Source organism: Typopeltis vanoorti, chromosome 19 (genome assembly GCF_054136105.1).
Source record: "Typopeltis vanoorti isolate ZY-2024b chromosome 19, IOZ_Tvanoo_1.0, whole genome shotgun sequence".
In the NCBI taxonomy this organism is placed as follows: Eukaryota; Metazoa; Arthropoda; class Arachnida; order Uropygi; family Thelyphonidae; genus Typopeltis; species Typopeltis vanoorti.
Window position 1 is genome coordinate 22,720,091 of NC_143567.1, and position 14,713 is coordinate 22,734,803.

The 14,713-nt window shown below is 36.7% G+C and overlaps 2 protein-coding genes across 2 annotated transcripts in view; one reads left to right on the plus strand and one right to left on the minus strand.

Annotated features, from left to right (window-relative positions):
* The window catches only part of Mettl14 (methyltransferase like 14), a 364,896-nt gene that overhangs the window by 251,755 nt on the left and 98,428 nt on the right, over positions 1-14,713 (plus strand). The window lies entirely within an intron of this gene.
* LOC150095908 (uncharacterized) lies at positions 1,321-2,388 on the minus strand. Its single transcript, XM_090409534.1, has one exon. It carries the CDS (start codon positions 2,386-2,388, stop codon positions 1,321-1,323), a length of 1,068 nt encoding a protein of 355 aa, XP_090265660.1.

Sequence of the window (14,713 nt, forward strand, 5' to 3'; positions counted from 1 at the left end):
GATGTGTTTCCTGTAAGTAATATAAAATACTATGTTCAGTGTCAAACGTTGATCACCTACAGTGCATGTTAGTAGGGATGGCATTTAGGAATTACATAATCCAGGAGCCTAAATCTGAAACGGTATACTTCAGACCTGCAATAAGTAAGGTTAAGTTGCACACGGAACAAGGAGTCCATGCTCTATTAGAGTCAAGTTTTAAACTCTCTATTGGACCAAATTGGCCATCGGTATACCTTTATCCGAATTATGGGTGAGTGTGTTTATTTTATTCGATTCCATAAGGAGATTGAATCTATACGGATGGCAGCAGTCAAGAGTGTCTGCAGTGTTACCTTGTACCTCCATTTCACAATTTGTTTTTAGACAAATTATGAAATGTAGATACATGGTAACATTCCTGTTATGTTCGCTGACATATCGCTTGAAAGTCACTTAAGTATTAGTGGAACAACTGTTGATCTTGTAGTCAGCAGGGGTGTAAGCCTCTTCAGTCAAGTGACTAATGCAGTCTCTCTTCACTAATATACGGAAATATCGGTGTTTAGTTGCGCTATGATGATGGTTATCATGACCTACACTTACTGTGTCGTTAGATACCAATGCCGCCATTTCAATTTATATGTTACCTCCGCCTATTGAGCAAATATGCAAAATAAAGCATTTAGTTGATGTCAGTAACATTATGTTTTACTGTCTGTTTTGGATGTTTCTAATATATGCGGGGTTCTTTGATTCAGGTTCACAATAGCTTCGTTATCCACCGAAAGTCAAAAGACTTTCGTTCAATGATAAATGAACAGGATGCATGTGTTAATTCATGCATCCTGTTCATACTCGTATATATTAATGTATACATGATGCATGTGAAATTACGTCACATGCATCATGTATGTGAATTAAAGTTTCTGTAATAGTTTTTGAGTTAATTTCTATTGAATTAGCGTGAGTAGATCCTTTGTATCGCTGCGTGTGTGTGTGTGTGTGTGTGTGTGTGTGCACACGTGTCGCCCTTGGGAAAGTGTATTTAAATTCATGAAAGACTCCTGACTATAGAGAACAACGAACTCTCTTCTTATAACAGAGGCAGCATGTTGACAATGAGTCGAATTGCAACCACTACAGATCTCTACACACAAAAGAAAATGCAAAGCTGTCAACAAAGTGGCCACCTACAGTGTCTTCCAGTAGTTGGACGATATCACGTGGAAATTCTTTGCACCGGATTGGACTTCAGTGCATCTACTAGGCACGCAGAAGCGAGGCAAGCTTATGCAAAGAAAGAGCTTTTACACAAAATCACTTCGTCCGTTCGCTGTATCAGCTCTTTCGGAAAGACACCCTCTTTTCAGAGCCTGTCATGGATACTTTGAGAAAAGATTCGATCGCGTCACCGATCAGTTCGGCGTCTATCAGTTCTGAGTCATCCCACTTCACTGTGCACACCGATTCCTCAGGGGGATCTTCCTCTGTGGGCTGCGAAACCGATTCTACCTTCTCGACCACTTTTTTCTTCTCTTCTTCTACGAACTCTTCCGTATTGTCTTTGGGAAGATCGTCTTCGCTGTCGAAAGGGCTCGGGTTTCTCGGTCTCGTTTCTTCACTCCCCGTCCTCCTTACAGGCTCGCGTTTGGTTTTGCTATCGTTAGTTGGTTCGAACGACGCCGACCTTGTTTGCCTCAAGGGGATGCGTCTCGAAGACGGTGAAGATTTTCTTTTGGATGCCGAAGATAAAATGTTCAGCAAGTCTTCTTTTTTACACACGATTCCATCGTCTTGACTGGTTTTCGACGTAATAGCGCAGTCCGTCGTCGAAGGAGATCCCTTAGAGTCGGGTTTAGTGCACGCATTGTCGCCTCCTCCGTCCACCGACACCTCTTCGCTGCTACACGACGAACGCTTTCTCAACGACGACAGTCTGTTTTTCAACGACTTTCCATCGCTACCGCTGCTATTTCCACCTTTGCCGTCGCTGTCTTCTCCGCTCGAAGACAAAGAGAGTTTCTTTAGACCTCGGAGGAGTTCACCCGAAGACACGGTCCTACCGAAGAACTTGGACGTCCTCCAACCTTGCGACTTACCCGATTTCACGGACTTGTTACAACTCTCTTGACTCGCCGAGAAACCTTCGGTGTTCTTGGTGGCCATCAGACTCTTTTCGCTACTTCCGCTCACCGAACGAGTCATCATTTTATCGCTGGTGGTGCGACGATGCACTCCTCGACGCTTTTCACACATGGTTTGAATGACACTTAAATGCTTTTCGCAATCTGGTTGGACGCTGTTCCTCGCGATGTCTTCTACTCCGGAAGATATTGTGGTCACTCCCTGAATGTGCTTGTCTGGAAGAGAGCTGTGAAACATGCATGTCGGAGAAACAACAGACATTGTGTCTATCACACACGCTCCGTTACGGTTAAGAGGTAACTCTTTTAAAAGGGCAGAGATGCGATAGATGCCGGGAAAAGATCTTCCATTTCTTCTGTATAAATATTGGCTCTAAATATGTGGTTCCTTGGAGAAACCTGAAAAAGACAAATACAGTTCATTATATCAAAACTGGTCCAAATCACTTCAATATCTGATTGAAGTAATATTTTTCTACAGAAGCAATAATATTTGACTGGTTACCTTTCTTGAACTATTTACAGTTTCATTCAGTTCCTTCAACCATTACAATGGCACATACCTATCCTATATTACGTTGTATTTGTAATAGCATCATATAATCATTACTAAAAGAGCAGCTTACTTAACAATTATGAAATAAAATAGTTTTTGAATGTATTCAATCAGACCATGGTACAACATGTATTGCTTTAACGTATCTTGCAGAGGTTTATTTATCTTGGTAAAAATTAAATAGGATATCCCATTACTTCCGCTGCATTGCTATATCTAAATAATGCTTCTCCAAAGAGATGCTATATATCTTAGTGCAAGTCATTGACCCGACGCTAATCCTTCTAGTGTTGTGCAAGAGGCGAGATGCTCTTACTAAAGAGAAAAAAGGTTGATTGATGTCTATCTACCGTATATTGATGTTACGGCTCAGGGTTTTCTGATGCGAAACAAGTAATAGCGTCCACCTCTGTTGTCCGTTGCTAACAAGACCAGAAGACAACAGGTCGCTACCAAAATTCTGTAGGAGACGCAGGCATCGGGTTAGTTGGAGCGATACATGCATTGTCATGGCAACAACCTCCACCTCCTCCAGAGTTTCTATTATACTCATAAACGGGTCGATAAAGAAAATGGACGGCATTTGCTGTGAACGCGACAGACCCACATTTGTTGCCTGATAGATTTGCATTACCAGACATCTGCTGCGGTGAACAGTTTTAAGATATTTGCTCCACAAGTTTCCGCTAATGTTTCGGTGTGTTTAAGTGGGTCGTCGGTCTGTGACCTCAATGGGAGAAAGGACTTAATGGCTACTTTTATAAAGACTGGAAATATAATTGACTTCAGTCAGCACACACGCACGTCACTTGTGGCCTTTTAGTGAAGCGCCCTCCGGAGACGTAACTAAAGCCATAATGCCAACTCTGTGACCTATGTCCTATAGGTGTCAAGATTGCCACGAACTTAGATTATTATAACCAGCATGCTGTTTTGACCTTGGTTTTGTGTGCAGCGTCTTATATCGTTTACATATATTCATCGGACGGCTGTGGAATACTTCCACGAGAAATTAGTTTTTCTTCCTAATACAAATGTTTTATAGAAACCTAAGAGGGGTTTGTCTGTTTTCCGGGAGTAAAAGAAACAAGTAAGTTTCTCCGTACTGCACTGGGAAGAGTAATGGGAAACTTCCCTCCCGGAAACTTGGATTTTTATTCCACAAAACAGACCAGAAGGTCAGAGAACACACACAGTTAACATTAACAAACAAAAACATTATTAGTAAGCGGTAGATGGTGTAGTGTGTTCATGGCAGTTTCGGAAGAGAAAAAATCTTATAAAAATATTCCGTCACACTAGTACGGGATTTGAACCTACTTGTTTTCAACCCAATGGATATCGCTTTGTTTTTTCGAGTATACTGAAGAGAAACGCCTGCTAATGTATTTAGGCGTATCTCCTGAAATGACTTGCTAATGAAAGGTGTGGTCATCCTTAACCTCTGTACAAGCTTCATGATTTATAAACAGGAAATGAAGACGTACAGCATGTCCTGGAAAAGTGGATCCATAGGATTCTCCTTTTATTATAACGCCCAGACATTAATTATCTACCTAGTGTTTACGTAATCGCAAAGCACTACCCGACAAACATCGGACTAAAAATATAAAAAGCCTAATTATTTCAGGCGGCAATCTATTTGTTCATTTGCAACTGCACACACACAGAGAGAGAGAGAGAGAGAGAGAGAGAGAGAGAGAGAGAGAGAGAGAGAATTCAATAAAACCTGATTGAAATGCATTTTCTGTATGCATTCTCACACAATCGAGAAGTGTATGGGAAAGTAGAAAGGGGGACATGATAAACATTAAAGGGACTTTCATAATTAGAATATTTTTTCCTCTTTAATTGACAGCGCTACGTTAAGACGTCTTCATACTTTTCATTGTGAGGCTACTCTAATCGTAGAGCGAAGCACTTTAAGTAACCTGATGACGTATATAGTGTCGTCATCATACCAGCTTGCGTCACTCACTAGATTTTTTTTCCCCTGAATAATAACCCATCTCTCGGAGCTTGTTATTTCTAAACACGCGGCTCTCTGGTATCCCAAAATCTCCTTCAGAAAACAAAGTGAATTTTAACCTGCATTAGGACTCGGAGAAACAATCTAAAAATGTTCACCCTTTGACATTTTCGAGTCTTTATAATTAAAGTTCAACATCACCGAGCGGATAGTTAGAAATTATCCTCTGTTTTGTTTTTTCATTGATTTCTTGTCATTTAAGAAACATTTGTTACTTGAAGTAACATCAACAGAACCGTCTACCACCCCTATACTTTCAAGTAGTGAACTGGTAACATGCGCCAATTAATAGGTCTGCAAAACCATCAGGATATGCTATTTTAATTATGTATTTTCTCTACTGCAGTACGACAGCAGCGATCTCTATATTTAAAGTTGGCTTATAATTGACAAAAAAGTATTGTATGTACCGATTTTCTATCTCATTTTTTGTCATCGAATACCATGTTTATCTGCAACTCACAGCCGTAGTTAATTGGAATCTTCATTACTAAATTCTTGTTTCTTTCAGAAAAAAAAGCATTTAGCTCCAAGCACTGGTGGACTGTAGGCAGGAAAAAAACTTAATTGCAAATGTACGTCAATCATCCACAGTTCCTATCTTATTAAGACAACCGCAAGCTATGATGGTACTTGTTTAATAGAATATTCACATAATCTAGCAGACTTCCATGGCCGTTGTTTATAATACGAACTTTTTATAGTCAAAGACACCGCCATTTGTTTACAGAAAAAAGAAAAAAAATTAGACTGCAGTTTTAAAATTGTTATTTGACAATCTTTGAAAAGGATATCGTGCACTAATGTTGCATGACTATGATTTTTTTTTGAATTAAATAAATTCTACACTAGCAGAACTATCCAGTATTTCTAGGGTTTTAAACTAAATGATTTTTTAAGATTCATTTCTCAAATTTCAGAAAAAATCAAGAAACCATTTGGAAATCAGTGAGATGGCGCTGTATTGACAGTTCGTAACAGAAGAAAAGTTACAAAGTGTCAGTAGAGCGCCATCTCACTGATTTTCAAATGCAAATTAAAAGTATTTTTACTACTATTTTTACATTTTATTTAGTAAGTTTTTGTAGAATAAGATTTTGAAAATAAAAGATAGAACCGATGCATTAGTAACCATTTTTTCAGTTACCTCTACCTTTTATTAATATTTAATTATCCCTTCTCTTTTTGGAAGGGTTAATTCTATAATAATATCTCACTATTGTTTTGAAACAACACGCCAAAATGGACGGTAAAGAAACAAACAACATACATAATAATTCAAGTCGCACCCGACTATATGACCTGTCCAGTATGGGAATGACCTTCAATCAGAACACACCGTAAAGCTTCATTCGGAATGAGTATCATAAGCCATTTCAGATAATTGGATGACTGCAAAACATCTATGTGTCCCACATGTGCAAAAATATTTTTTAAGTGAACATAAAAATTAAAAATTTATTACGTAGAAAATTATTTGCTATAGAACACGTATCGCCCTCCATTTCCATAGAGGAACCCAAAGGTTGTTTAGTATATGGAAGATGGTGTTGAATAATATTGACCATGATGATCGTAATGAACCCTATTTTTAAATGAGAAACATATTCATGCATACTCACATAATTTATGATTTATAAATGTTAGATGAGATATGTCTAGTGGAAACAAGCTGAAAAAATGAATGTAATCCACCTATCGGCTTACTCTCAAACCGAAGCTTATTTTCAAAGAAATAAAATTAAGATAAAAGTACATATTTTAAATCTGTATTCATCTTCTCTGTGCCATTTACGAACAGTAAACTACTTCTTGCTACCCTTTTGATTATCCCATTTTATAAATATGTTTGTCTAGACAACACGTAGACAGTACGGTTCTTGTTAACTACACCGTAGTTAACAAGAACAGGTGTATTATTGGAATTTCGAAATCGATCATTCCAGGACTTTTTGTTGTCATAAATATCTATTGATAAGGCTCTGGGCATATTTCAATAGTTTATTTCAGTTTATATAATTAGCATAGTGAAGAGTTTACTTATTCTATAGCGATTATTATTTAAATATAGAAGAAAATATTTACATCATAATCTGAAAACATTGGAGGAATTTTATGACTCCAGCTGTATCAGAACATGAACGCAATATGTAAGTGAAAAATAAACCAGTTTTTTCCTTAAAATGATAAATCATCTAGTGTAGTACAAACTTGAATATTTTCACAAAATCGTGGTTCGACTTTTTCTGGAATAAATCACAATCGAAAGGGTGAAAGCAAAAGCAGTGTGCGTCGAGTTAGAAACCGTGGGACTGTCACTGTGTGGTTAACCAAAAAATCAATACCGATGTGGTGTCCGTCTGACCCATATTGGCTGGATGTAGGTAGTGACGGGTGGGATTACCGACACTCCGGGATGTGTATCGGGGGGAGAGGAGGGAATGAGAAAATGGGGAGGAATTAAGGTGAAGAAGTTAATGGAAATACATGAATCAATTATTGGACAACCCATGGAATGAGTCTCAATTAAGAGCGAAGTTAATAAAACACCAACGAATACCGGAATTAAGCTCGCGCACACGTGCGCACACGCTTCGTGTTGCTATTGGCGATGACAAAAGAGTCACCAGGCGTAGCAGTTCCAGTTTGAAGACGTTTATTGTATTTCCTGATTTGTAGTGGCTAAAGACGTTACTAAGGGAATAGGACTTTTACTTAGCACTTATATTGGATTAGAAGGCAGGGCATGCCACGAAAAGTAAAAATCAAGACTGTAGTTAGTAATTGGTTTCTTTTAATATAACAACGTATTTAAATTAAAATTGGATCTCGAGTAGTGAAGCATATTCTTGAACAACTCCAGCAAGCTAATATTTTGAATAAAAGAATAAACACGCATGTGTATTTTCCATACCCTTTGTTTTAGATAAAAGTATGAGGAGACCTTTTCATTTATTTTTCTAAAATGTTACGTTGGACTAAAATAGCAACTATTGTGCGATGTTTTCAGGATGCACAGTACAAGGAAACATGAATAATTAACCCCGATATTCTTCTGGTAGAGGTATAAATACAGGAAGAGTGACGAGTTGAGAAACATCTGGGAGATGTCTAACTAGTGCGTTTCTATAGAAAATTATACTTGCACAAGAGAGCAATAATAGCAAGAAACATTCCGACATCTGACGACTATTGCTGTGAATAATTGGCTAGCAATGTGATAAAAAATGTACAAAAAGAATTGGTATCGTGTAGTTGTTTGTAAACCATTCGCCTCTTAAACTATCCAGCAGTAATGAAATCCTACCTTGTACTTTGTCTCGGTCAAATAGTTCAAAAGAGATCAGTGTTGGTTTACCATACATCTAAATCATAAACTTGTACAGTGTAGTGTGCCATATCAAATAACAGGAGCACTTGCTTACTTCATGTCCTTGTTTCTTGGAAAGAGCAGAGAACTCATTAAAACAGAATGCAACAACGCTCTGAAAGTGCGAGAATATCGATTTATTCTTGATCACGTTTCCTGAATTTATCTACAAGTATCTACACTTGGTTGCCTAAATAATTAAATCGAATCCACCGCTAAAACAATGACTAATATGTCCAGAGTTCGAGAGCATATGATGAGTATGGGATGACCTTGTAAACGATTTTTCTGTGTAGATGGTTAATGCGATATTGTCTGGAGTATAGCGAGAATGTTGATTGGATTTTAACGGTATAGATGCGAACACAGATTGATAAGAAAATAATTATTTATTAACTTAAATGCTAATATTTCGCTGGTATTATATCCAGCATCTTCAGAGCACACAAACAAAACTTATTAAATTCACAAATCCCCCCTGATATATTTCAGCTATTTAAATTCACAGTACAGGCATGTTATTTTATATGGAAAGGGAAAATATACAAATAATTAGATGGGACAGCTGTGGGATCCCCCCATTTCTCCCCCCTTAGCCAACTTCTACACAGAATATCTGGAAAAGCTAGCTATCAACACAGCCACTCTCAAACTTAGTCTCTGGCTACGCTATGTTGATGATGTGTTTGCTATTTGGCCACATGGCCCAGACATATTGAATACATTTTTGAATACATTGAATGCATCTAAATAGCCAGCACTCTAAAATCCACTTTACAATGGAACTAGAAGCCAGTGACTGCCTGCCCTTCCTGGACACACTAATCACACGTCTTCCAGAAAATTCCTTATCATTCTAGGTTTTCCTTATCATTCTTGGTTTATAGAAAACCCACACATACAGGGAGATATTTACACAAACAATCACACCATCACCCCTCTCAACAATATGGTATCTTAAAAATACTAACACTCTGTTCCAATGACATTACTCTCACTGCTGAACTTTCTCACCTACGTCACACCTTCCTTACCAATGGCTATAATTCCCATAAGATAGATAAAATACTAAATGCTCCCCAAAAATCCCCTCCACTAGCTACCACAGAAGACTACAACAAAACGATCACCATTCCATAATTAAAGACACATCTGAAAAGATATCTAGGGTATTTAACAAACACCAACTACGCACCGTATTTAAATCTTATGTGAAATTGGCAACTCTCATCCGTTCACTAAGGACAGATTCTCTCCTTTATCACATCCAGGAGTCTATGAAGTGCCATGTAATCGGGCCAGAACTGTGGACATCCGCCTCAGTGAACACAAAAAATATATTTGGCACTTTCGCTATGGCAAGTCGGGTCTGGCAGACCATGCTTTGGATACCCCTGCACACAGTATCAATTGGAAAAAAACAAAAGTATTGCGTAGAAGCTTTTACAAGTCAGAGAGGTTCTTCCTGGAATCAACAGAAGCCTTGAAACATACTCCAAATCTCAACAAGTATGGCTGTATAAATCTACCAAAGATTTGGGAGACAATCATCCTAAGTCCAAATTAGTATTTTTTTTTATAATTTTGATGGCGCCTAATTAGGACTAGTCTTTGTGTTGCACGCTACAATTACTCATACTAGTCCCACTGTTACACCGGATTGTGGTTGTCTCGCTACTGTAACAAACTTTGTTTGTGTGCTCTGAAGATAATGGATATAATACCAGCGAAACATTAGCATGTAAATTAATAAGTAGTTATTTTCTTATCAATCTGTGTCCGCATCTATACCGGTAAAATCCAATCAACACGTGCGACGAACACATAAGCCTTTCCACATGGTTAGAGTGAGAATGATGTCATAAACAGCAGTCATTGAGCATGTGGGTGAAAGCAGTGGATCGTTTTGAGGTAGACGAAGGAACTTCTACTCAAGACAGTCTACAATTAATCCAATGATTGCCCCTTATAGGGACTGTGAGGGAATGTATTTGAAGCAGACGTGTGCTGGATACTCTTCTGAATAAGCAGATAACCATTCAGGGTTTCCACGTCTATCCATGCAGCTACACATGAGATGAAGGAAGTCGCACTAGCACTGGATACCAGAGGACTTCGAGATAAGATCCTGGAGTGTTCAATTTCGTGGTTGTTATTTTGTGCTGGCTGAATGACAAGAGGATTGTCTGTCCCCGTAATAATACGTGGAAGCCAATATTTCTCAAATGGAATTAGATTTAAGTTGATTAATAAATTAGATTATACCAATGTTCTTTATAAATTCGTAGTTCTTCTATAGACAATAGATTTACGATAGCAGTGCTTTGAGACAAATATGAAGTGTGTATTTCCCAGAGTGGATAGCTTATATTATTTTAACTTTCAGACAAGAGATTTTAGGTTACAATAGTTTGACTGTACTAATCATACTGAACGAGCAGACTATTCCCATTCTTTCTATATTTAGCTTAATATTTAGTTCTGCTGCATAATCTCTTAGCAATCATGATAGTAAATATCAATAATAATAAATTTGCCGGCCAGGTTGGTCGAGTGGTTAGCGTATCCGCTCTCCAGCCAAAAGGTTGCGGGTTCGAATCCTGACATGGATGATTGTGATTGTCTGTGAAAATACTAGTGGTGGTGGTGGGTGGTAGATGGCGTTGGTGTAGTTAGTGGAGAGAGAGCTGTAGAGTAGGTATCCTTCCTCGATGAGTCTTTGGACTCCCTGCAGGTGTTATATAATAAGTAATAAAAGACGACGCATGCGCAGTGAAATGAAACTTCATTGTATGTGCTAATTTTATCCAACAGATGACGTTAACTTAAAATTAGATATGAAAAAGTGACTACTGGAATCTCGAATTGCAAGTGAATTGTACTAAGAAGGGAATGCATTTTTTTATCTTGTTAGAATTGAAGAAAAATATTAGTAACAGATTTGACTTACCAAAAAAGAAATTAAACGCAGGACTACGCTATTGGGTACAGAATATATAGTTAATATGAACTATAGTATTAGGAATGGGTTATATTTTGAGAAAATATTTAAGTAAATTAACCTACTTAAAATAAGTCTACTGCATTTAATCTCTTTTTGTGACCATTGGTTTGATATTGTTGTAAACAATCGCTATCTGCCTGTATATGAAAAATAACCTTAATGCAATATTTTCGAACGACAGATGATTGAGGTCGCTATACTCTGTATTCTACAAATCGATATAATCATTAATTGCATGTAAACTAAAGGAATCTCTGCACGTCTTACTACAAATCTTAGCTCGTATCTTTCTAAGTTATCTCAGGAACCCAATCTTTTTGATGATTACAAGAAAGATGAACTCTAAATGCCTATCAGTACTGGTTTACAGAACAAAAAGAGCTATTGTGTAATAAAAAAGCAAACATATTATCACATGCATATGCTGTAATTATGCGAAGGGATTTCGTTACTTATATCTTATGTTTACACCGAAGACTTCCATCGAAAAGCATTTATTAAGACACCGTGAAGCCATAAAACTTACTTTATATGTTCAACATGAATTTAATATATATGCAAATAGAACACCAGTTGTTGCTGTGAATCAAATCTAAATCTCATCAAGACTGCTTTACAAGTCCCACAAATTCATCAGAGATTACAAAGAGAATTTTATTTCGAATATTAGTGCCCTGAAGTTCAAAGTTAGTTTCTATTTTTGTGGAAAAACTAGAGTAAAATATTTTAGAAGGGAGAAATCCAAGAAAGCTTGCATTTTAAAATATATTTAAGTAGGGAAAGATGATTTCGAGTGCATATATGAATGCAGAACTACTCTCAAGAATACAAAGAAGATCTAAGGAATCGAAATCTTTCCGGTCGTCTTTGCAAGAGTGCATCTGAGCTATGAACTGCCATAAATGGTCACGAAAGTCACGAAAACATTAAACCTTTTCTTATTTAAAACTTTTCTAAATCCTTAAAACGGTGGGTGCCATTTCTGTTATTTATTTCATTAGGATCGAATAAACTCACTCTAAATTTAGAAGACTATTACGTCCAGATATCTTTAAATTTGCAAGTTTCCTACCCTTTCTTTATAAGCTGTACTAAATTTCTTAGATGAAATATTAAGTTATAAATTAAATACGAAACTAGACATTACAAGATAAAATCTCTGTTAATTGAAATGAGAGAAGTGCTCTAAAGTGAGTCTACCGATCATTTAATCACCTTACTGGCAATTAAGGATCAAATACGAATCCTCATACGCTTGGTATCCGTCATATATTTCAATGGTATTACAATTTTAATATGCATTTCTCATCCATGATAACCTTGACGTTTATAGACGTTTTGGCCGGTAGCGTGGTTTGAAGCAGTCGTTTAGGTGTAAATATATACGTAGTTTAATTATAGCGAGAAAGTCGTTTGCTAGCTAGTTGATTCTTTCCATATGGCTTCTCTAATTTTGCTGCTGATTATTATTTTTTGTCCCTAACTTTAATATCAGATATTATATTATCGTTTGAAGCTGTTACGTCTTTGCTCGTGCAGCTCGCAAATGAGATCTGTCGTCAGAGATATGTTATATATACACGCGCTCATCTTAGTGCATTTCTAAAGGCTACCAGTTTTTCATTCTCTAAAAAAAATTGCAAAAGCTACGTTGTTTGTAGCTGCTCTGGGCAATCTTTATCAAATAATATAACCACTACTCGTTGGTATGAAGATAGAAATTTTCATCTGTTGCTATAGTGACCTAGTTGTTGCCTAGTCCAACGCCACATTGCAGTGCGTGCTGTTGAAATATGAACAAAGCCAGTGTATGAATAACACCGGCCTACATATTGAAGATAAAAGTACGTTGCTCTTTGTATATATTATGGTAGTTTTTCTTTTATATAAAACATGTTTTTACCATAAAGGTTGTTACAGTGTGTAATTCTCCTGAACGGTATTATGATAACAGTATCAGTTTCTTAATTCCTACGGTTTTCGTTTCTAAAATAAGTTACACGATAAACAACTTCGCACATGTTGCCTGGTAATAACATTATTTTAAGATATATAAAATGCATGAAACAAAAAACTCAATTCCACATTTTTTGAAAGTGCATTCCCCTGAGTTTAAACCTTAGTACTTCAAGGATCATGAAAATGGAGACGTAGAGAAGTTATCAGAGAATCTGACGTTTGTGAATATAAATCGTACATATTTTTGATTGATGTTTCAGAACCTGAAACATATTTTTAGTCATTCATTCATCCTCTTTAAATTGCAAATTGTAATTTAATTTGGTTTTAACAATATAGAAGCATCGTATACAAATTGGGGGAAATACGGTAAGGTGCTGAAGTATTTGGATGGTTAAGGGAGGATAGACAAGGGGGTATTGGGAATGATTATGGAATTAAAAAATGCAACTACTAAATTTTCTGACGATATTAATGGAGGTAATTGTGAAACGTAAAGGATATTGCTGCAGGAAATTTTGAGGAGAATATCTGGTCAGTTCGAGAAATATCTATTACCATTTAACAGTTGAACGATGCTCATCTAGATACCAAAAATAAGAACAGAGTGCTATTTGTTGTTAATCCCATCCGAAAAAAATTGCAGATTATCGTAGTGATGATGACATTATCACTACAATTACATCATCATGATCAGGTGGGGATGAAATTCATTTCCTACAAAGATACTCTCAAACATCCATGCTCACGATAGGATTTGAACCTACAGCCTGTTGGTTGGAAAAACGATACGCTATTCATTTAGTCATCTAGGCCGAGTTTAGATAAGGATTACCACAAAAAGAAACAGTAGATGAGAAGTCCAATATTAAATTTATTAGGCTGAATAATAAATGCAACTAGAAATACAAATATATTCTTTCATTCATTTATAGAAATTTGACTAATAGGCGGTAAGGTGCAATTAATTTCGATGGCCTAATCATTATAGAATAATGGTTAGGCCTTCTCATTTAGAGTTCTGCATGTATTGAAATTTGTAATCTATGCCTAAGGAAGGATACTAACATCTGGAGAAAGCACAGAGGACAACAAATCCTGATTGATATCTGGAACAAGTGGTTTCGATTTTCCAAGTTACATACCTTAGAGAGAAAACGAATAAGAGGATTTTGGTTGAGGTTTATAAAGCTGTTAATGGGATAAACATAATTATTTATAGTATTTTTTGCATTTACCCAGTCTTATACTAAGGTAAGGGGGACATAGTTTTAAATTAATAAAGGTTCGTTGTTATTTAAACTTATGGAGACATTATTGCAATGATTGGAGAGTTTTGACTAAAATAAAGTTCCAGAAAATATTTTAGCAGTAAATATCTTAAAAATTCAAAACGGCCTTAAGCTAGTATTTAATGGCCATTAACTGGAACATTAGAGGAATGTATGTTTAGGCACAACATCATCTCCATGGAGATCTAAGGCTCATCACGGGAGGTCTCTGCTAGCTAACCATTATTTACACAATACTTATCAAACCTCTCAGACTTATTCACTGCTGATGCATTTAAGTTTCCTTTCGGCGGATTCTCCACACTTCATTCATTCACGACTCTCCTAGTAAAAAAAAAAAAAATTCCGCTAGCTATACTTGATTTCCAGAGGATTTT